Source organism: Apteryx mantelli, chromosome 2 (genome assembly GCF_036417845.1).
Source record: "Apteryx mantelli isolate bAptMan1 chromosome 2, bAptMan1.hap1, whole genome shotgun sequence".
Taxonomy (NCBI): Eukaryota; Metazoa; Chordata; class Aves; order Apterygiformes; family Apterygidae; genus Apteryx; species Apteryx mantelli.
Window position 1 is genome coordinate 151,233,510 of NC_089979.1, and position 23,849 is coordinate 151,257,358.

Below are 23,849 nucleotides of genomic sequence, written 5' to 3' on the forward strand. Positions count from 1 at the left end.
TCTGGAGCAAGAGCCTCCCAGAAGCACCATAGTTTCTCTAGCACTGTTCAGCACAGTGCAGCATCTGGTTCTCCAGGGGCAGATGATAATTTGGTATTGCTAATTTAGGGCTGAGAAGTTCATTAAGTGCATAGTTCTGTTTAAAATATAATTTCTAAATTTTAGTCATTTTCTTAAGAAGAGTAATGAACTTGCTAATGATTTTATAATCTCTTTGACTACCTCTACTTCCTCCACCTCCAAAAGTTAATATTGAGCACTTAAACTGTATTTCTCTTTTACAAACAAAGAAACTCAACATTTGCCTGAATCAGAACTTAGATTTATGGAACAGGGATCAAAATTGGGAAGAAGCAAGCAAGTGGCACCCATTCAGACAGAAGCTCTTAAAAGTAGTGGGGCACTGGAAACAGACAGCTAGCGGCACAGTGCTGCAGATGCCGAGGGAGGGAAGGGAAGAACAAAGTGATGGTTTTATGGCATTGTGTCTGGAAAGAGTGCTGATGGAGCTATTACTGTGTCGGAAAAGTGCTGCATGGGAAAAGGCAGTTATCAGTGTACCAAGATGTGTTGTGGCTTTTGGTTGCTGCTTTCTATCAAAATTTTTAATGTTCAGGTAAAAGAGAGGAAATCAGTGAACATAATGAGGAAGCTCTCCAGAGAGTGTGTCCCTGACTGCACTGGGGCTCTGCACATCTCCAGCACTGAGTATATGACCCCCACACAGAAAGGGGTTTTATTAAATAGCTGTCTTCCTGTCCTTTTTTTTAATAGTTGAGAATTATAGGTAGACCTGGAATAATGGTAGAGTTGTTTTATTAGAATGAAAATAAGCCAATACATTGTGTAGTCAAAAAAAAAAAAAAAAGTAGCTGCAGGGCTTGGTGGTGATAATGTAGGAATCAGCATTGTCTATCTTGTTATTATCCTGTGAGGAAATTTGTCCTCATTTAATGTCTGTACCATCCCAGCTTTGTGTATATAGGCTGAATAACAAGAAAAAAAACAGAATACACTGTCAGGAAGTACACATAATGGTATTCACCTAATTTTGCTGAATTAAAAAAACAAGGTAAGTAGGGCTAATTTTGTAATGGAGCATTCTGGAAAGCCCTGATACGCACAAGAACTGTCCTACCCACTAGCTGACCTGGTATGTTATGGGTAATTTTTATGTATGAGCCTCCTGACCTGTTTTTCCAGTTAAAATTAGTTCTGAGAAATCAGTCTGCTAAATTAAATGCTTACATTTTACATCATAACTGCACATATGTTCCAAAAATATCCACAAAGCTGAATCCAAGCAGGTAACAAGAGCTGGGATGCATCTCACTGATAGTAACAATCAAAAGCGTAGATGGGTCTAGCACAAGGCAGATGTGAAATAAGCTGATTCAAGCTGAAAAGTTTCAGAAATATTTTTCTTTTGTCACTGAAGTCACTTTCACAGTAGGCAGAGTGAGAGCAGCAAACAGGCAAACTACCCCACTTGGATTGCCCACTTTTTAAAAGCCTTCCAGTGTTGTTAAAGAATTAAGCAACCCTCCAGGGTGTGCAGAATCTCACTCATCCGCTTTTAACTGAGTTTCTTAGTACTGTATATAAATCACAGCAATTTTTTTAGTATGTGATTTTGTTCTTTTCAGTGCTGTTTTCTTTCATACAACTGTTTTACTTATTTAAATGAATGATTTAAATGTATTTGTATCTATTGCTTAGTGTTAATGGAATAAAGATTCCTACATTTGTCTTTAGGTATTACCTTATCTGTTACAAAACAAATGATGATCCTCCAGTCAGCCCAGAAACCTGTGCTGCCATCTTGGAAAAAGCTCACCTTGACAACTGGGTTCTTGGAAAAACTAAAGTAATTTTTTATATACTGTAACTATATTATTGCACTATGTGACTGTTAATTTACAAGGCAATTTGTTTTCTCATCCATATGATTGGGGTAGCCCTTGGTCTATACTGGTAACAAAACAAAAAACAAAAAAACCCAACATTTTGCTGAGTACTGTTCGCTGATATATAAATAAACAGCATGTCATGTTTAAAATTGGAAAGCAGGAAAGTTGAAGGTTCCAGATTTGGATCACTCTTATGTAATACACATCAGATTTGTGAAGTTAGCAAAACTGTGAACCTCTTAGTCTTGAAAATCGACTTATAATTACAGCCTCAAGTTGTGTTTCAGTGAAAGCATGAATAAGCAGAGACCAATAAAGGATGTTGAAGGGGAGAGTAAGGTAAAATAGTACCACAAGCAATCAAATTGTTTTTAACAAAAATGATCCTTTAGATAATACTGCTAAAGGATGTCTTCTTCATATGAAACCAGCTTCTACTTCTTGTTGATATTAAATGGATTGAGGAAATGCAGGGACTGGGAGAGCAAGTCTGTTTAAGCCATTTTAACCAAAACCACTGCTTCTTTGCTTACTCTTTTTAAGGTATTCCTCAAATACTATCATGTGGAGCAGCTAAATTTAATGAGAAAGGAGACAGTGAACATGATTATTTTGATTCAAGCTTATGTCAGAGGGTGGCTGGGTTCAAAGAGATACAAAAAGCTAAAGGAACAAAGGGAACAAAGTGCTATTAAAATACAGTCAGGTAATAGCTTAAAATCATTTTTGCTTAAAGCTAGCATGTGTGTACAGTTGATAGAAGGATGTGCATGCTGGATGTCCATTTTGCTGTTTTTCTGCTGTTACATTTGACAGAGCATCTTATTTGATGATATCTGTTCTTATGAAGAGAAATTTTTGTTAACCAGGTTATGACAATCTCTTTACTGAAGTTCTGTTTATCAATTTTGCATTTAAAAGGCAATGTTAACAATGGAGAGATGTGATTGCATAAATGATACTGTTGTTAATAATATCTGGCATGCTCTGACAAGATTGTATAATATAACAATGAAAACATAAGGTATGAGCTGTCCTAGGTAATAAGACCAATTATGCTGTTGATGGAGACATCATTAATTGAAATTTTTAATATGTTTCAAGCATTGGTTTATTGCACATTTAGATTCTCTCTTGTTTTGTATTCATTTAATTCATAACAATTTTACTCACCAGAAAATGTAGTTTGTACTTATTTTCATATTGCTTGCACTTGTTTGCTGTATCTTTTGAAAGACAAAGCTCAGAAGATTTTTTTATGAATATTTTAATGGAGGTCTCTATTTCCTTCCAGAATCTTTTTATTTTTATAGCCTTTTGTATAACCTAATGGTTTATTTAATTTTTCCTATCTTTTTTCAGCTTACAGGGGTTTTGTTGCTCGTAAAGAATATGCAAATGCAAAAAGCAATCAAAAAATGGAAAAATGTATTACTAGACTTCAAGCAAGTAAGAATTGTTTGCTTTCCTGGCTATTAATGTGCTGTCACGCATGTGCTATACGCAATACATTGGCCCAGGTTCTTTGCTATTAACTAGCTACACTGATAGACTATGTTCATTTACACCTTCTTAGGTATAATTTATCTGTTATATGTTTATATGCAGTTATAGAAATGGGTCGGTATACTCCATTACCTAATCCCAATGCCTCAAAGAGGTATAGGCACTTTCCACAGCTGCAAAGTGGGCTGGGGTAATGCCACAGCAAGACTCTTCACTCCTAGTCCTGTATGTCTAAATATTCTAGCTGGCCCTGCTGAATTCCCTTGTGTCACTATGTGCATATAATATGTATGTGAATGCTGTTGCATTAGGAATATGTTCGTTACATATCAGTAACGGATGTTACATTTAAGATTATAACCTGTAATTACGCTCACTTCTCGGACTCTTTTTTGCTATCGCTCAGTACAACCTAGCAAAATATTTCTTCTCTTCTGTGGCAGTAAACACCTTGGGCTCAGATATATGCTGTATAACATCCACTTTTCCTCACTATGTTTCTGTCTCCCATTTCCCTGTAAAGATAAGTCCCAGAACCAGATTTAGTCTAGCTCTGAAATCAGCGGCACTACTAGAGAGGGACCAGCCTAAGAACAGTTGGCACAAACCTGCATGGCATTTTCAGTAATTACAAAGGTGGCTACCCCAAATACAAGATGGTGTTGCCACCACCCAGGCTACCTAAATTTAAGCTATCTATCTCAGATATGTCTACATGGGTAGATATACCCACACTAGTGTTGGTTTTAATCATTGTCGGGTATATCTGTTAATTGCTCTAAGTCAATTTTAATGTGTACTGAAGAGCACTTCACTGCAGTCAGTAGAACTTTACTGGTGTAAAATCCAATCTAAAACCAGAATTAAGTCTAGAAGGGTGTCAAAAATAATTACACATCTGAAACTCCTCAATTATATTAGGATATTTAGCAAATGCAGAAATATGAATTTTTCACTTTGCTCTGTTTGTTGTGTCCTCAATGTTTATTCTGTTGTAGTTTCATTTCAATTTTTTGTTCAGTGCAAGAGAGACCAAAAAAGGGGGAAATCCATTTTCACTTAGCTCTCACAGGTGTTTTTCAGCATTTATTTCAAAAACCAATACAAAACTCCTCTTCTGGTTTAAAAACTACCCTTATACAGCTACCATCTCATAATAGATCTCAGCAAACTTCAGAGGTGAACCTAAATAAGTTTTAAAAGATCAGACTCAGTTTGTATTAACATGTCCGTTGACATGCAACTTGATTTATTTCAAAATAACTCCTGTTGAGTTGCTTTTGTATGGCAATGGAATGAGAATTGGCACAGGAAATCCAAGAAACTTTGGAAGGATTCTATTTCCATACTGCTTCATCCTTCACACTTTTCTAAGGCCCCATCAGATTGTGGTACAAAACCCAACTGTTTTACTTCAAATAAGTGTCTGGGTTCCTTTACCCTACATCCAGTTATCAATACGTAATTTATCTCCCTTCTACGAAGTGCTTCTTCCACTGATCCACTGCATCTAATGGAGGCCAAGTTGGTGTAAATTATGGTGCAAAGTATGGGTAAGGAATGCAACAGCAAAAAAAACTAGCACCAAGTTATATGAATGTGTTAAAGACTACCTCTGTTCCTTTCCCATTCTTAGGTGAGCTTAACCTTTCCCTATGATGTAAAGCACTCCCAGCAGAGTTGGAGTAAGAGTTCCTGTCTCTACCTTCTCTTCAGGATAGATAAATCACCATATCTTCTATTCCATAGTCTTGCTATCACATTTGAAATTAGAATTCGACAGAAATATTTAACAAAACACTATGTTCTTCTTATTTAGTCAGGGATTAGAGGAGTTGTGCTGAATATCTGAAATTGCAAACTTGGCTAAATCACAACACCGTGAAAACGCGCCCATTTCTATCAGGAAAAGATTTGCAAGTTCAGGAATTTCTAGAACACTCTGAATGGAATTCAGTTTCTAATTAAGACACCTCAGTGTAGATGTCTAAAAGTATCCGGGTGCCCAAACTTCTCTTATAGTCACAGCAGAGCCTGGAGCTTGATTCATTTCACTCTAAAGCACCTAATGCTCAGCTCATTTCCCACATATTGGTATCTAGTGCCATTTGAGATTGCCTAAGTTATCCTGTCTGATCTCCAGCTATATCCCATATGGGATGCCAGCTGTTCTCTCTCCGTGTCTTGTCCTATCTGCCAGCTCCATGTGGATGCCTTAGCTATCCTAGAGCACTTCAGATGGCCCTAGATACCCATGTGTGGGCAACTGAATCAAGTGGCCAGTCAACTGAGTCATCTCTAGGCTCCATTGACCTTAATGGGAGCCTAGAGACCTAGGACAAGTGTAAATGCCTTCACATATATACCTAAATTTAGTTATCTTAATCTGGAGTTGAATCCCACCCCTTAAACTGTCAGCTGGCATAATGGTGCAGGCACCTACATGTCTAGTGGGAGACCCATGTTTGAGTCTTTCCTCTTCCTGGTTCAGACCAGAAACTTGAAGTTGTGCCTCCCACCTTGCCCCAGGGCACATGGTTACTGTGGGGCAGTAATCCTCTGCCCTCCCTTTCCCCCCCCCCCCATACATTTTAAATAAGCAGTCATTGCAGAAAGAACATGAGCAAGGTCTACTTTAACTGCTGATCTATAAAATTTTCAATTTTTCCTCTGATTCAGTGAATGTTCAGCTAAAGAAAGAAAGTTCTGAGCTTGTGTAAGAAGAGTCTGATAATCTCTGTAGCCTGATAATCAGGACATTTCCCAGGGAAATGAAAGACCTTGAATCAAATCCATTGCCTGAACCAGGCAAAGCAGGTACATGAAGCTGGGAGCACATTGCTCCCATAGCACTGAGCTTCTGCCTCATTCTGCATCTTCCTTTATTTTCTTTAGTTCAAAAAGATATTAAGAGCTTGTTTGTATCCCAATGTAGAATGGCTACAGCCTTCTAAAATCTCAAAAAGGTTTGGTGGGACAGAATAATTTCATCTGAAACATAATAAGCATTCCAGTATGTATTTCCTTATTCCTCGCTAATACTTTTTTTTTTTTAATACTAACAGTTTAATACTGTTATCATTTAACTCTAAGATATGTTTGGGATACCCTTTGCTTATTGCCTAAGGTTCTTTTCTGATTTGTATCAGTTGCCAGAGGATACTTACTCAGGAAGAAGAGAAAAGAACTAACTGAGTCAAGGAACAAAGCAGCAACAACAATTCAGTCTCACTACAGGGGTTATAAGGAGAGGAAGAACTTCAAAAGGAGAAGGTAGTCATATTTTCTGTCTCTTACATCGCTAAAACATATCCCATTTCGGTAACTTTGCTGCTCAAAAGCAGCAATGTAATCTAAAAGTGAAGCAAGTTTGAATTAGTCTAGACATATATGCAGAGGTAATGTACATTTACTTGGAGGTTTTTTTTAATGCCACTAGACAATTTTCTTACACTTTCATGCTCAGGAAATAAAGGCATATTTAGGGGAAAGATCAACAATATCATGTCTACCTGTAATGCTAGTATCATCTATGGATGGGTCTCTTTTTGGAACTAGCTCATCATAGGAAAATTCACATACAAGAGAAAGAAATAGGCGTCTGAAGAGGACTGTTCTTCTCCTCTTAAGTCACTGTCTGAGATGAGCGTAACAGTCCTCTCTGACAACAGTGGGAACCTAAATGACTAGCTCAGATCAGGTAGCTAAAAGTTAGGAGAGGCCAATCACATTCTAAATATCTCTGTAACATGGCTGCAGCCACAGTTTGTGAATGGAGTTGGTAGCACTTTGCTCATCTCTGTCTTGTTTTCAATGATAGCATTTAAGCAGTAGCTGGAGGCTCTGGGAATAGTGATCATGTACATACCTAATCCAGAAAAGTGGAAAACAGCTGTGAAGGAGTGCAGTGTCTTTCTCAGGAGACAGAGAGAAGAAACAGGGTGGCAAACTTCACTGGAGACTTAAGTTTTGTTGATGGTGAAAAGGCAGTTTAGGGAATAGGAATACCCCCAGCAATATGGTATTTTTCTCATATTAATTTGACCTGGACCTATGTCCAAGATCTTTTTTTTTTTTTTGCATTCCTTGTACAACATGAGGCAGTTTTCTTTTGTGAATACCTTTAGGATTGTATGCATTTGCATATAATGGAGATTTTAGAAAATGTCTACTTTATGTTTTTGTTGAACTTTCAAATAATTCTTTTCTGTTTTATCACTTGTCCTCATGTAACCTAGATTGCCCTAGATTGCCTAGCCTAGATTGTTAATTTTCTATTAGGAGTTTAAACAGGGATATCCCTTTTCACTTTAAGCGGTGTTGACTGTCAGAAACACATAGATTTCTTTTCTATTTTTAATTCCAACTGTATACACTAAATCTCACCCATGTTGCAAGGTGCCAAATTGTCATTTAGTACACAAACATTACTAAAGGTAGTTGTAAAGTTGTCACTATCCTTCAGCTATAATATTTCCCCAAAACTCCATTCCATTCAGAGAATCGCTTAAAAAGACAGAACAAACTGAGAATGCAACTTCCATTAATGAAAAGGAGAAGGGTACCAAACTTCAAAACAATGAGGAAACTGTAGTTGGAGTGAAGACCACCATTCCTCAAACTGAAGAGGAAGCAGCTGTCATTGTTCAGAGCAATTATAGAGGCTATAGAGCCCGTAAAAAAATAAAGGAACAGCACAAAAAAATAGTGGAGGAAGAGTTACCTGCTACAGAATACTTTGAAGCAGAAATGAAGCCAGCTGAAAACATTACATTAGAAGAAGCAGCAAACAAGGAGAACCAAGATGAAGCTGACACTGTTATTGACAGCAAGTGTACTGGGTTCAGGGACAGAGAGAACACACAGGAACCAAAAAGAGCATCTACTAAAGGAGAGAGCAATTCCCTGAAGCAGAACACTGCAAAACAGCAGGCTGGTGAAGATGAAGAGCAGGTCTCTTTGGAGCAGTTACCTAACAAATCTTCTGTCAAAATCACAGCTGAACCTGATCACCAGCACGAGCAAACTAATCAAGACACAGTCAAAGCAGATGAGCAAAATCAAGTATGTGCTGTGGTCCAACCCAAGACTGACAGGCACCTGGAGAGAAACCATCTGAAACATGACGTTATGATGTCTACTGGATATAAAGGAATTATAAGAAAAGAGTCGATAAGAAGTTCACAGAAGCAAGTTGTAGCAGAAAAACAAGATTCAGAAGACAGAGAGAAGGCAGCAGTGGTTATTCAGAGCAGTTACCGGAGTTACAGAAGAAGGAGACAACTCAGAAAAGAGGTGAAATTACCTCGCAAAAATCAAGAGAAAACTATAAAGGAGTCAAGAGAAGCAGCACATATTCAAAATAATGATCCCAAAACAACAAAAGATAAGGAAAACACTGATACACAGGCTGAGGACCATAAGACTCTTAAGGAATGCTCAGAGAAAGAGGCTTGTGATTTAGCAGCCTTTTCACGGCAGGTAAGAAGCTTATAAGCTAAATATTTTAACCGTAATACACTGAGTGATGAGAGAATGGTGAAGACATTGTATTGGCTTCAGTGAAAACAAATTTTCTCTCTCTAAACTGAGACTGAGATTCTGTACCGTATGTTGTATATAAATGCATATTTTGGTCTAAAAGAGAAATACCCTTTTGGGAAAGAAGGAAAGATAAAGAAGTAAGAAAACTGGGGAAAAGTGAGGTCAGATTTAACCTAAATACAGAAGCCCTGGCTTTGTTGGTTGAAATGCTCACATTTATCAGGTAAGGTCCTTAATTCAGCAACTTGTGAAACGTCTCTGTAAATAAAACTCTGTAAGTTGCTGTGTCAACATCAGTGACTTACACATGTACAGGGAAGTATGCCTATAGTTTCAGAATCTGTTCTGCAGCTGCCCTGCATCCCCTGATGTCAGTAAGGCTCTGTCTACTCATATGAGTGAACCAATATGAAGTAGCTGCAGGACTGGGCTGCAGTGTGGCATTTCTTGCATTACTGCTTCTTTTTTAGAAAAAAGGGATGTAAATGTGCTGAGAGGCTTCACTAAAGTAGCTGGAGCAATACCATTTAAACTTACTATCCAGTCTAGCATTTTACCTTGCTTACCTTGAAGCATGTATACTTATTGATATAATAATGTGAAATCCCATGTTATATTTTTAGATATCAAAATTATCTGAAGACTACTTAGCATTGCAGCAAAAATTAAATGAAATGATACTGTCACATCAGCTGAGACCCGTGATGCTGTCCAAAGATAAGCAAACTAATGGCCAACTTTCTTCTCATGTTTATCAATCAGGTAATGTTGAATCTTCATGTTTATTAGCATAACTATTTGTGAGCAAGCCTCAGGAAATGACCCCTATTAATGTCTTTAAAAGCCAGGGGACTAGTGGATCAGCTAGCTTTGGCTTCTCATGTAACTCAGGCTGTTTGTTTATCTACTAAGCCCCATGTTAGTATTTGGCCAAAGCACGTTTTCCAGAGAAATAGCCAAGCCAGTTGGGATTCAGAGATGAAAGACCCATCACTGGTAATTTGTTTCAGTGCTTATTAAGATGAATGAATGAATCATTGTCAGACCTACCCCCAGCATTTCTAGAAATACATCTATTCAGTAAACATTTCTCACTGGCCCTTATTTTCTGAGATGTGTTCCTCAGTTGTGTGTGTTATTGGTAATATATTGGGCTGTATTTTAAAAACAAAATATTTTTAAGACAAGTGCTTTACAAAAGTTTGTCACATTTATGCTGAGCAAAGTTATATTTAGATATCCAGAAATGCAGTAAAGTTTATCAAAACTTGTACCTCCTGTCCATGTTGGTGGTCATGACCTTTAAATTTACTAATAAATATGTATTAGTTGGCATAGTTCCTATGCTTAAGAGGCTATTACCTCTAAGAACACACTGAAGTTATTTGCTTTCCTATTAGCATGGGCAGTGGGGGCTCCCACAATGTAACCAGTGTTTGGAGCAGGTTAGGTGGTAGTGGGAGGGAGTACTGGGAGGACAGAGATGGAAGACTTGGTGTTCAGAACATGCAGATCATCAAGACCTGAGTCCTATGGAGATATCTATACAGAGCTGACTAAGCTACTCGAGCCTTTTCAGTTAGAACAGACCTAACAGAGGACTTCCTCAGCCTGTGTCACGGGCCGCAGGTATGGAGGAGGGCAAAGGCAGACGTGGCAGTTGACTTGGTACAGCCTCAATTTAATTCACTGCAGTGGGGTTTCTGCTAGCCATGCCACTTCATGGCCTCTGGGGAAGATCTCTGCTCACTTCTGTGCAGCTCTAATTGGATCCAGAATTGTCCCTCGCTGCCCAGAGCTAATTGCACTTTTTTCATTATAACATTGTAGATTTGGTTGTCATGTGTCCTAAAACTTCTTTCTATTCCCATGGCTACATAGAAGAGATCCTAAAGTACATCACCCCCACTTTGCAGTCTTTTCAAATGGCCAAGCTGCTAAAATGAGGGCTTAGTCTTAGCAAAATCCAAACCTCTAAGTGTAAACTGGTTGCTCTTAGATAATCTATGTAGTTTAACCCGTTTCCAAAACCAAAGTCTACAAGAGAAAACAAATGTGAAATGGAAAAACACTGTTCCATGTTTCATTCTAGACACAGAAATATTTGTGTTTGTCATTAACAGGTTTGTACTGAGTTCTATGTTAAATCTTACTAACTTTTGACAAGATAAACCTGAGGAATTTAAAAATGCATTATTTGGAAAATAACTCTTGGTTCTTATACATTATCCTACAGAGGCTAGATAAGAAAGGTAGATAGAGGGAAAGAAAATACAAAAATTTCTATATTACCAGTTAAAGTTCTCATTACTTACTGATACATTTTTGCCTGGTTCATTTGTGTATGTTAATATTATATACAAAATGGAACATCTACTCTTTACACTGCTGCAAATTTAAGTAGCTCTACAGGAGGCAAAAGGATTCCAGAACCTGCCATCTGTCCATGCAAGCCTACTTAAAGTGGTTGCCAGTCAGCCACTTAACTTCCCATTATCTTTGAGAATGTCCCACTACTTTACACCTCAATGGTGTCATAATGCAGCATTTTTCCAATGGTAAGATGCGTGAAAGTTTTGCATTGTATCATTTTGAACATGGACATGAAGAATGTCAGACATTTCTTTGAACCAAGTTAAAATGGTTTTTAAGAGAACAGTGAAACAGTTGTTGAGTTGCATAGAGGCCAGGACTTCATCCTCATTTTAATGAATAGAAGGAAGTACGACTTTTACAAGCTAATGTTGTGAGGCCTTTACAAAAGGAGGATTTATTTTCTTTATGTTCTTTTCAGACAAATGTGTGTTGACATGACAGCACTTAGCTCTTTTGTGCACCAGGTATGATCTGTTTGAAAATTCTGGCGAATCACAAAAAAACACTTTCTTTTTAATTTACAGGTGTACAAAGGGAGTGCTTTTTATTTTGACTAAAGTACAATTAATTGCCCTTTGCAAAAAATGTCAGCAATAGTAATCATAATAACTTTAATCTTTTTTTTATGCTTCCTGAATGTTTTATAAGAGCCCTGAATGCTCGTATTCATAAACATAAAATAAATGTGATGGACCCATGCTTTGATTTTTATTAAATTGCTGCAAGCTGGCCTACAGACTAGGCGAGTGCAGAGTTTGAAAAGAATTACCCTTTCCAAAGGTGAATGCATTTAAAATGGAAGAGTGTGTGCTGTTTGAGCAGGAAGTTGTAACTGAATTAACTACAAACAGATAAATGTGCCATTAAAACAATGCAAGCTAAATATTTTAAAGCATGAAATCAGTTGGCCCAGTTTATCTCAGACCAAACTAATCTTTCTAGCCTATTTACTGTTACCCAACTAGTAACTTACTTAATCCTCTGCTCCAATAAGTAAAACCACTCAAAAACCCATTCTCATCCCATTTTTATTAGAACTGTTATTCCCAATCCTTTTTGTAGCCATCTTTCACTTGATGCCATCAGCACTATTCTCCTTTGGGCTGGGTCCAGTTCCTTGCCCCTTCTTGCACAGCTGGTCTGAATTGGGTGGCTCTAGTTTCTGTTTGCTGTACCTGCTGGTATTCTGTTGTTCACCCAGGTACCTCAAAAAACTTGTGAGACTGGTCATGAGAAATGTAATGAAGGTGATTTTTTTGCCAGACATTGAACTTTAAAAAAGTGAGAAAGAAGGCCCGCTGGGTTCTAGTCAGACATTACTAAGTTCTGTTATCCTTCCTGGCCATAGTGGGAAATTTCACTTGCTGCAACCCAGATTGAGTTTACCAGTGGATGGCCAGCTCAGCCACTCACCTTGAATATGGAGGGATGGCAGCAGTGACCTGAGCCTTGATTTCTCACATCCCACACAGCTGTATTTATAAGTGCTAGCCAGTCTGTTGAAGGACCTTTCCTGGTGTGGAATGTGAACGCTTTTTCTACATTCAGACATAATTCACACAACAGCAAAACAATTTTCTCTCCAGCTATGATCACTGAACAGGATATTGAAGTAAGAGAAGATGCTGTACTAATACCCAAGCTTGCCTGTGAGCCAGCTGGAGCCTAAGCATTACAGAACTCAATCACAAAGCTCCATTGTCTCAACTTAAGCAGACGTTTATTATTGCAAACATTATCTAGATAGATGTACAGAATAGGTAAGTAAAAACATGGCTGTGTTCATTTAGGTTGTACTGTCTACAAAACTTCATCAGTTATCAAAATTCTGGATTTCTTATTTTCCTCCTGGATGCAATATAGTAAGATTACAGATAACTACATAAAAGAAAGAATTAAGATAATGTACTATAGGCTATCATGGTGAAGTGAACCAGGTAGACATGGTGAGTGCCATACTGATTATTGAGCAGAGAAGAGCCTTCCTGCTGTCTTTCCTACATTTTGTGTTACAGTACAAGTTATATACACACACACATTTACAGAAGGATATGCTTTTACTGCAGGTTTTCCTCTAGGGCTACCTTTGCTGTCCTACCCTTTTGAAGGCAGTGATTGTTGAGCTTTAGGTGTTCTTTAGATCACATTGTGTTTACCTATATCTATATCTATTTACCTATATCTAATTACTCTGTGGTTTACATTTATTTACATGTTTTCCTCAATTTCAGTAATTTTATATGTCATTTTACAGCTGTAACATGTGAATGCATTTTACAGCTGTATGGCAGACAGGAATGCTTGTCTGCCTTCCTCTGTGGGCCATTGTTCAGTTTGAGAGCTTAGCAGTTCCTCTGATAAAATATTTTATTTTATTGCTACCCTCAAAAGGGGAGGGACTATGGGGCAGCTTGGTGGCATCCTGTGACAGATATTCAAATCTTCAAAAAATGTTCATTTTAATAAAAATGCAAAACTTGCAGCTTAAAGAACATATGAGTAAAAAGGCTAAAAGAATTTTAAATTCATGAGGTTTTTAGGTTGTTTGTAAGGGAATTTTATTGTATTTCTAAAAATGCATGAAACAAGCTGCACAAGGTTTCTGGAATAAATAATATTCCCTGTGGTTTGTTGATGATTGTAAATTGCTAAGTAGGCTATATTTCCTTCTAAATACATCCAGCTAAACATAATGCTTTCTGGGACTGCACCTTTGGACTGCTAGTGAGGCTTGGGTTACTGTAACGTTAGAAATGATGCACAAATGGCCACTGTCTAATTTTTGAGGTCAAAATCTGAAGGGAGGAGAATTTGATCATTATGGAAGCAAATTGTTTTTTCCAGATGAATGATGGTGCCCATTGTGTAAGTACTCAATGGCAGTTCAAGTTAGAAATCTCTGGGAAAGAATCTGCTATATTTAGAAAGGAATTCACACAGTGAGGGGAACTCCGGCACAGCAGGACCTCGTCAGATGCACAAAGCCGTGAGACAGGCAAGGCTGGCATCCCGGATTCCTCCTGCTGTAGGCTGCTGCAGCACTGTTTATTCAGGTTTCTTGGGCAGCCTTTGCAAGGAAAGGGGAGCTTCATGTAACACTGGGTGAGCAGAGCAGCATTTTCCTCTTTGCGCATGAATAGCCAGGCAGGGAGCGTTGAGAAGCAGGACTGGAGGAAAGCAGTGTAATCAAGTGCTTCTGCTGGCTGGTCCTTCTCAGCTATGGGGGTGGCCCTTTGGGCACTGTGGCAGCCAGCATGTAGAAGGTCTCTTTTGGGAACTGGTTAGATCCATGGCAGAGTGTAACAGTTGGGATGTTGCTGAAGTAAGTACAGCTGTTTTCCTTAAACATCCTCTCCTAAATAGCAATCATCCCAGGTCACCAGGCTCTCAGACTGAGAGTATTGGTGTCAGCCAGAGACTGAAAGTGTGCTGGGCTTCACTCAGTGGGGCTGGCAATACCTAGGCATGAGAGATTGAACATTGTCAACTCCTCCTGGATGCAGCTGGAAAGTTCTCAGTCCCACAGTTCTTAAGTCTAGATCTGTACCAGAATAATCCCTCTGGTCTTTACAGATTGCTAAACCCTTACACCCATCAACAGTAATTTCCAAATCCCACTTTGGTGATTATCCAGTACTTGACTAATTACATCCTCACACTATGTACAATTAGCTTAGTAAAAAGGTGTGCATATATTTTGTAAGTAAGAGTAGCAGTTAACTCCTCATTATCAAGTCCTGGAATTCCAGTTACTATATTTCATTTTCCTGATCACTTCCAAGCTTCCCCTACAAATCCCATACATTCATTGGTCTCACTGTTGTTTTTCTTCCTGCTTTATTCTGAGACTGGCCTTATACTTCCTGTCCCCAGAACATGTGGAACATTGCTGAATCAAACCAGTAACGTTTCATTTAAGTGACCTGAAGATGGGTTTATCTGTTTCTCCAGGTGGTCTAATAAATACAGGCCTTTCATCACTTAGATACTTATCACAGCTGTAACCACACTCTTTCTCTAGTTTTCAGTATAAAATCTTCTGCAAGTCATAGATTAATTTACATTAGTATCCATGAATGTTGACTGATGTAGATTGTTGTCTTCCCAGTTTATCACCATACGTCAGAATGTGCAGACACCATTCGACTTAAAGGGCTGTTGATACGGACTCATCTTTATTCAAGCTTTCCTTGCTCATACTTGACTTTCAAAAAAAATGAGCACAAGCTCTCCACAGTTTCTTTAAAGTTTCTGTGATGATGTTCAGCACACACACATTAACTGTAAATGAGCCAGTTCTAAAGTTCATTTTCCCTTTTCTCATTTGTTTTTCATTCCTTTTCATTTTTTTAATGTATTTGGAGTTTTCAGTGAGGACTGAATAAGAAAGTAGTAATAACTTGTAATTAAACGCTGTACAGTTCAAATGTGTGTGCAGCTTATGTAGGAATATTTCAGGTGGTGAACTTAGTGAACTGAGATACTGATAGGGGTATAATGAGAGTGGATAGACCTAGCCTGAAAGGAGGGACTGTGCAGCCCCAAAGGGCATTGCATGGTGTAGAAAAGTGTGGACTCCATGTGGTAGTCCCCACAGGGGAAGAGGGAGTAACTCACTTAATCCTCCCTAGCAAAGCAGCTGTAGCAGCAAGAGTTTTAAGCCAGGCTACAGAATGTACTTAGCACTCTAGGTATATTCTTAGCTGGGAAGGCTACACTGAGTAGCAAGCTGCAGTGGCAACACTAGCTCAGACCTAAGGTTTGAATAGACCCTATTTCGATTTTTGTTATGTGATACCATTTTCCTTAGACATGTTAAACCTTCTTTGATGTTACCTGGCAGCCATACTGTTCATATGCCTTAGCTGACCCTTTAATTAGTTCATTCTCTTAGAAAATTAGCTCACTTATATTAAACTTTCCATCATTACTTGCTCAAATGTATGTTTTGACAGGATGCTTCAGGTCTGGACAGCAGAGAGGTGTAACTTCCTGGGCATGGATTGCAGCATGGTTGACATACACTGTTAGTAAGGCTCAAAAGAAAAACATCTAGGTCACTGGAGCAAAGCCTCTTTGTATTGACTGTGTGCACTTGCAGTTTGAGCCAAATCTTTCTCCCTTTCAACTTGTTCAGCCCCTCTTCCTATTTGTAAAACTTTAAAAAAAGGAGTGTCTGTATAGTATCAAATGTTCTTGTTTCTAATTTCTCCTCATTTTCTGTGCATTGCTTCTTAGGCAGGTGAGTGTACAGTGCCAGCAGCACCCATTCAGCTGGATATAACCAAAGCGCATGGGCTGACAGCAGAGCTGGGAGGCTCAGCGCAGTGCTGTGGTCCAGCTCCTTGGCTATGTTAATGACTAACTGTGGCAAAACCTTAAGCAAGCCTCAGTGTGTCGTGCTTTGTGCATCTCATTTACCTTGCTAGGGTAGAGATAATAGTGCCAGCGTAACATTTCATAAGTGCTTTGACAGCTTCTGCAGTGAGTGTTGGTTTTTTTTTAATCATTGTAGCATATGTATTTAAATGTTTGTTAGATAAAAAAACACCACTTTTCCTTTTAAATATAAAGCACCATCTTCTACAGATACCTGAGGCCTTAGGCAAAAATAGGCTATAAGATAATTTACTATGGAGAGACTGGGCTTCAAAAGAAAACTTCTTTGTAATGGACTATAGAAGCAACATAATTGGCCTGTTAATAGGTGAATGATTTTACTCCTGCTTTCTGCTTCATTGCCTACTGCAGAAAGGTATGGGCCACCTGGAAAACAAGCACATCAAACTTGCCATTTATCAGGTGCAGGTATCAAATTTGCTTTCCACCTTTAAACCTACTAAGTAAATGATTTCTGGAAGTATCAGCACCTAATCAAGAAGCAAATCTTTCTTTGTGCAGTGAGATATCCAATACCACAAATATCTACCACATCAGTTGTATTTCAGTAACAATGAACACACAAATTCAAGAGCAGAAGAAAATCGCAAGCTCACTTTCTGGTGAAATAAAGAAAACTAATCCATCAGTGGTGTAAAACTACTGATTACATACTGTGTAATTTGAAGAAGAAATTCAGAATTCCATTTTAAGCCCTCTGTGCTATTTTAAAAAGAAATAGCAGGTCCAAGCTTAGAAGGATGGCTGACCCCACATAGTATTTCTGTCCCCTCAGTTCTTTTGCATAGCTCATGCATATGTAAAAGGCATGAGGCCAGTTAAAAAGCAGGTTTTTTTCTGAAACCCTTGTCATTGTCAAAATGATTTTTTTTGAATATAAGAGGAGTCTCATTGCAGAGCACATATGCAAGAAGTATACAGCTAATTTCAGTTGGAATAACTGAAATCTAGAATATGAGAATGCTTTATGTGCTTGACAGTGATGAATTAAATAACATAACAGCATACATCATGATGAATTCATAGGGGACAATAAAAAGTCTCTAGGTATTATGAGAGCCTTTTCCTTAGGTGTTTCTTAGTGCCCTCAATTTGGTTTCATTTTCTTTTTCCAGATTTTCATGCAGTTGTTGTGATCTTTGACATAATTTTTGAAAATGTCCTACAGGCAGGGGGTTAGTGTATCTATTTAATTACACTGAATCACTGAATTGACACCATTTTAAGCTATTGTTTCCAATTTAGGCTCCTGTTGTGTTTAAAAATAAAATAGGAAAGGCTTGCCTCTCCTCTGTCACAAATGGAAACCCAGATAACTCCAGGTGGCCTATTTGAAATGCAGCAGGGTAACAACAGCCCACATACATAAGAGCACAGTCAGGCCTGATATACCTATTCAAATGAAAGAATATAATTTATATTTAATACAGGTTGATGAAATGACTTTATTGCATCTAAATTCATTGTTTAACGTGAATTATCTGTACCCTGGCTTAAAACAATACCATTGTTCTCTTAAGTGCAAAATGTTAAAAGGTACTTGTTCATTCATTACATGAGAAGTAGTCTGCATTTGAGATAAGAAACTAAAACAATAAATGTAATCATTATCCAACTACAGTTTAAATTAACATTATTCATTCAGTCTCCCCTGTATATCCATGACCTTTACAAGCCTTTATTTATCACACATAACAAAAAACTTACACAGCTAATTTTGCAGGAGTCAACACTGATGTATTACTGATCGTTTCTCATTTTAAATGATTGTGCTACCTCCTTAATTAAAAAGATGTCTGATGTACATGGGAGAGTTTTTATTTTTATAGTGTAAAAGAGTTTCTGGTGGCCATTATAGAACAAAATACAGTTTCCATCTGAGACACAATCACATGTAGTTAGCACATCTGGGTTATGGAGTCAAAGTCGTTTCTTGTGAAGGAGGAGTAGATCAGCAAAACGCACTTCAGTAATTCGTTGAGAGCTAGATCTTTATTCCACTCTCATACTGTATTCATTTTTGAGTAAGGAAATGGCTTCTCTGGTGGAATCTCATCTAAATACTTCTGTGATACGACAAGGACAATCTAAAACCTCACTGGATTATGAAAATGTATCATGATGCACAGCTCACCATACCTAGACCTTGTGCTGTGATTTCCTTCATCACCCTGTACATGTCCCTTGTGTCATAGGCGTTCTGCTGCCCTGCAACTCCCTCTTCCTTCATCATGAAGGAATTGCCACAGCCCCCTATTTTCTATAGCTGAAGCTGAATGTCAAGAGACCATGCTCACCACTCTGTACATTCGTGGTCCCTTAGTCCCCCAGAGACCTTTTCATGGTCTCGAAGAATGAGGTATATGGATTTTTGGCCTCCCCATGTGAAAATGTGATGATTCACAAAGGGTTCCTCTGTGCCTACATCCTAATGTCAGGATTAATTTTGTGGTTGCTCTTAGTTTATTTATTTTTATGTGTTTGGAGAAAGTTTTCGTAGGAGTAAAGACTGGAAGTTGAGGGCACTAGACTAGATTGCCCTGGAGCCTATGGACATTGTAACGCTGTCTTGCCCAATGGTACATAATTTTGCTTGAAATAGAACAACCTCAGCAGGAGACCTTGGGGAAAATCTACCCCATGATAGTGTAGAGGATCAAGTTCCCAATCAGGGAGGAACGAGAACTAAATGCTAGTTCCCACATTCAGTACGTTAACAGTTGACTTGAGAGTCTGAAAAAATATCATCACCGTGTTATAAGAAAGTAGCCTTCCAATAGCCGTTACCCTCCAGAGCACTTCTCTGAATGTCCAGCATTAGCCGCTCTCAGAAGGAGACGCGTGGGCCAAGCAGACTGCTGGGCTCCTCCAGCGTGACATTCATTACATGGTATGCATCCATGGGGTGGTTGGAGCTCAAATGAATAAACCCATTCTCCTTTCCAGTCTGGTCATGGAAATGTCCAAAGCAGTTGCTTTCTTGCGTTATCTGTAAGTACTGTAAGTGACTAAATGGATTTTTTGCTCTCTGTGGTGAAACTCTCTCCTGTTTGTTTTTGTAAAAGCCTCCTATTCTGTGAAGAAATAAGCATTGCTATTGTCTGCTTTTTTACAGCTGCATCCAAAGTAGAGGACTCTCGCCCAAAGCAGAGACCCCCAAGGAGGCCACGGAAGCCCAAGACATTAAATAATCCAGAAGATTCCTCCTACTACACTCTAATACATGTAAGTTTGGCAAGCTTTTGTGGGTTAAAACTGCCAGATAAATCCCACCTAAACTCTCCTTCTAATTGCCCGATTTCCTATATTCCTTTCTAATACAGCATAAAAGTTGGGCCCTGCTGAAAGGAGGCAGGCCACAAAATTCAAGTTCAAAACTACATTTCAAACAATTAAGGTTCAAAGTTACCTTGATTGGGGCTCCAGGTCAGGCCAGTTTTTACCTTTGTAATATAACGTATATACATTCATTATATGCATAAGCAGCATTTGCATTTTCAACACCTAAATTAAGTGCTCAGTCTCCCTAGATTCTTTGTAAAGTCATTGGAGAAAAACAGGTTTGTTCAGAGAGCTATTTTGAGTATCTAAATTAGTGCTTGATCTTGCAGAGAGAGCAAATATTAAAATGGGCTGTATTAGTATGCATGCTGTAACTTCCTTTACCAAATGTGTCAGATTGTGATTATGAGGGAACTGGCAAATACAAACAGCTCAGGAGACTAATGGATTTGAGTATCTCTATATATAGCCCTTGGTCCAAGTTCAGATACCAAGGTCTGCTTTCCACTCTTGACTTCAGTGCCCTTAAGTATAAAAAAAAGCAAGAAAGTAAGCAGAAAGAGAGACAATGTAAAAGCAGCTCAGAAGGTGGTTCCAGCAAAAAAAGCAATTAAACTCATTTGCTCGAGGTGCATGTATCTTAGTGACCTATTTTAACAGCCGGTGAGAGCCCAGCTAATAAACTAACCGTAGCAATTGCTTCTCCTTTCAACAGAAGGTGTCACCAGGGCCTTTAGGGAGAGTTGTGTCTGGCATACCAAAAAAGACTAACACGGCTGTATTTTCTTATCGTGGCTTTGAAATAACACAGCTTTGGAACAATGATATTCTGAAAAAGAAATTATATTCTTAAAAAGAAATTGGAGTATAAGAGTAAGCTTTGTTTTGGGAAAACAAGATTGGTGAGATTAAGGGCTGAAATGAAATGCATGACACTGAATTCTGCATTAGCAAATTTCTGGGAAGTAACTCTAAAGTAAATGAATATTTATAAAGCAGAGATTTTACAGTCAGAAACATAGTATTTTATGAAAGCAAAGTTGCTATGTGGCCAACTCCTTATCAGAAAACATCCATCACATCAGTACAAACAAAAACTGCAGTAATATTGGGGAATTTTTTAACAAATTTTTACAAGTCATTTTTCAAGATATTCATCAACATCACTTCCAGTTAGTTGTGTTTTGCAGAAGGATTGAAAAAGAGAAGCCTGTCTTCCTTACACTAAGTTCACTTGTAAGGGGAAGGTTCAGCAAAAGCTTCTAATAAACTGAACCTTAAATGGGGAAAGGGGTCCTCCCAGATCCTAAATTCTTGCCTCAGGCAAGTCGCTGAGCTCTACCCTGAGATAGCTAGGGCTAGTCAGCTTTCCCATGCATTTCTGCTTTAATAAATATCATGGTGAGATGCAGCTATTCACAGATGATTATCAAGCTGATTACCTGAAAGTTAAGGCGTGCAATATGAGTATATTTTTTGCAAAATTTGCTTTGCCTTATGGTACCCCTATGCAAAAATAGGTATTTCTCTCACATCTTGTTACAGATATTAGTTAGATACCCTCTGTTCTCACTTACCTCCTTGCACATCAAATGAAGTAAAGTGGTACACAGGTATAAATGAAGTCTGACAGTAGCCCTTTGTTCATACAAGGCATTAAAAGTTTATTCTTGGGTTTACTTCTTTAAATCAGCCTGTCACTTTGAAATTATATGATGTCTTGTGCATTTGCCTGGATATTGAATTGTCTGTCCATCAGGATTCCCGATTCTCTTGTTACAGTGACTTTAAAGTGGTGCAATTCATTAATTCTAATAAGTTTTCACTGGTTTGCAACAAACATAATTAAGACTCTCTGCACTTAAAAATATTACTTTTGAAGTGTCATGCTTTAGATGCTGCAGCATAATATTTTTTCTCTGTAAAGGCAGAAATCTACTATAGATAAGAAATTATTCACATTCCCTATGAATCACTCTCTTCTGCATCTTTGAATACCTTGTGTCCTAATGGTACTTTTGCCACCTACTACACTACTTTATAAATGGAGGCTTTGTCCATTTTATTCTACTAAAGCCTGTGACAATGCTGCATTGAACAGGATAATGCCTTTTCCCACTGCATTCCCTGTGTTCAAGTAAATTGTCATGGCATCAAAGAAATCTGCCTCAGTGAGACAGTGTTTTCAACTTTATTAAAACAACGATAGATATTTGAAGTTTTTATATCTGCTTTTCAGTTCTGATCACAATTAATTTTACTTTTTTCACAATATGGCAACTAAAATTTGGGAGTAACGATGCTAATCACATTCTCAGTGACATTCATATTCACAAAGATTCTGAAAAGAGATTTTGCCTGGGCACTTATTCTGCTGTTCAGCAAACTATGTTCTGTATACTTTTGTTTAACAAAAAAATATGAAACTCTCATACCTAACATATTGATGAATTGTACCTTTGCAAAAATGTACATTTCAGCATTTTAAAAATTACTTAATATTTTCTTAGAAATCAATACAAGATGAAAAACGGAAACCAAGGAAAGACAGGTAATTTTTTTCATTATCTCACTATTTTCATTTTGGTACTCTAGAAATAGCTCTTAGCTGTATTTCAATTTGGAAAATAAAGCATTAAAAAAAAAGTGTAGTAATTTGGTGATTCACATGAAGGGCATCATGGACAAAGTTACAATATACAATTTTAAAAAACAAAAATCCATTACAGAATTCAGTCATTCAGTTTTACTGGTCCTTTACTATGGCAACACAAGCACAATAATAAGTTAAGATAAGGTCCACCTCAAAGACAGTTCTGATACAGAAAATAATTGTAGGTGCTTAAATTTCCAGTCAAAGCAAATGAGCAACCACTTCTTTTTAGTTAGCAAAAATACAAAGAATGTTAAAATTATCTCCTTAAAATATTTGGCTATTTAAAAATACATCATAAATATGTAATCAGTAATATAATTAATAACTGGGGGGAAAAAAGTAGCCTTTGAAATTTCAACCAGAAGTCTTTTTTTTCACAGTGTAACACAGAAGCAGAAATCAGTGGACTTATTTCTGGTTTGTACCAATGTGAGAGATGAATTCTGAACTTTTTTTCAGTTTGCTTTTAGGAGACTATTCTTCCCCTAGCCTTTTAAAACTGGGTGTTGGGATTACTTATTTTTTGTACCTATGACACTGGATAGTTCTCATCTGACAAAATACAGACATCTGCATCATTGACATCAATATATGAACTAGTTGCTGTGGACTCTCTTCTTGTAGTCACAGGACAAAAAATAGACATCTTTAGGAAAATGATTTCTCTCTTCCTAAAAGAGATATCTAAAATAGGTCAGATGAATTATATCATAAAAATGCCTCTCCTCTGAGTATAATGGCAAATCCAAACAAACCAGTTCAGCTGTATATGTCTGCCTCATGAACATCTAAGGTAGATAAAATTAATCCCACTCTGTGAGACAAAATAGGATGCATGAGTATCACAGAATCACAAAATGGTTGAGGTTGGAAGGGACCTCTGGAGATCATCTAGTCCAACCCCCCTGCTCAAGCAGGGTCACCTAGAGCATGTTGCACAGAATTGCGTCCAGGCAGCTTTTGAATATCTCCAGAGAAGGAGACTCCACAACCTCTCTGGGCAACCTGTTCCAGTGCTCTGTCACCCTCACAGTGAAGAAGTTTTTCCTCGTGTTCAGACAGAACTTCCCATGTTTCAGTTTGTGCCCATTGCCTCTCATCCTATTGCTGGGCACCACTGAGAAGAGTCTGGCCCCATCCTCTCTACACCCTTCAGATACTTACGTTGATAAGAT

General features: G+C 38.0%; 1 protein-coding gene across 1 annotated transcript in view; it reads left to right on the forward strand.

The window, feature by feature from the left end:
• Positions 1-23,849, forward strand: part of MYO3A (myosin IIIA) — a 134,896-nt gene that overhangs the window by 105,394 nt on the left and 5,653 nt on the right. Inside the window, exons 26-33 of the mRNA XM_067291809.1 lie at positions 1,756-1,867; positions 2,454-2,616; positions 3,273-3,359; positions 6,566-6,689; positions 7,916-8,897; positions 9,584-9,722; positions 19,852-19,961; positions 22,529-22,569. Coding sequence (XP_067147910.1) covers positions 1,756-1,867; positions 2,454-2,616; positions 3,273-3,359; positions 6,566-6,689; positions 7,916-8,897; positions 9,584-9,722; positions 19,852-19,961; positions 22,529-22,569 — 1,758 coding nt within the window. The remainder of the gene's footprint in view (positions 1-1,755; positions 1,868-2,453; positions 2,617-3,272; positions 3,360-6,565; positions 6,690-7,915; positions 8,898-9,583; positions 9,723-19,851; positions 19,962-22,528; positions 22,570-23,849) is intronic.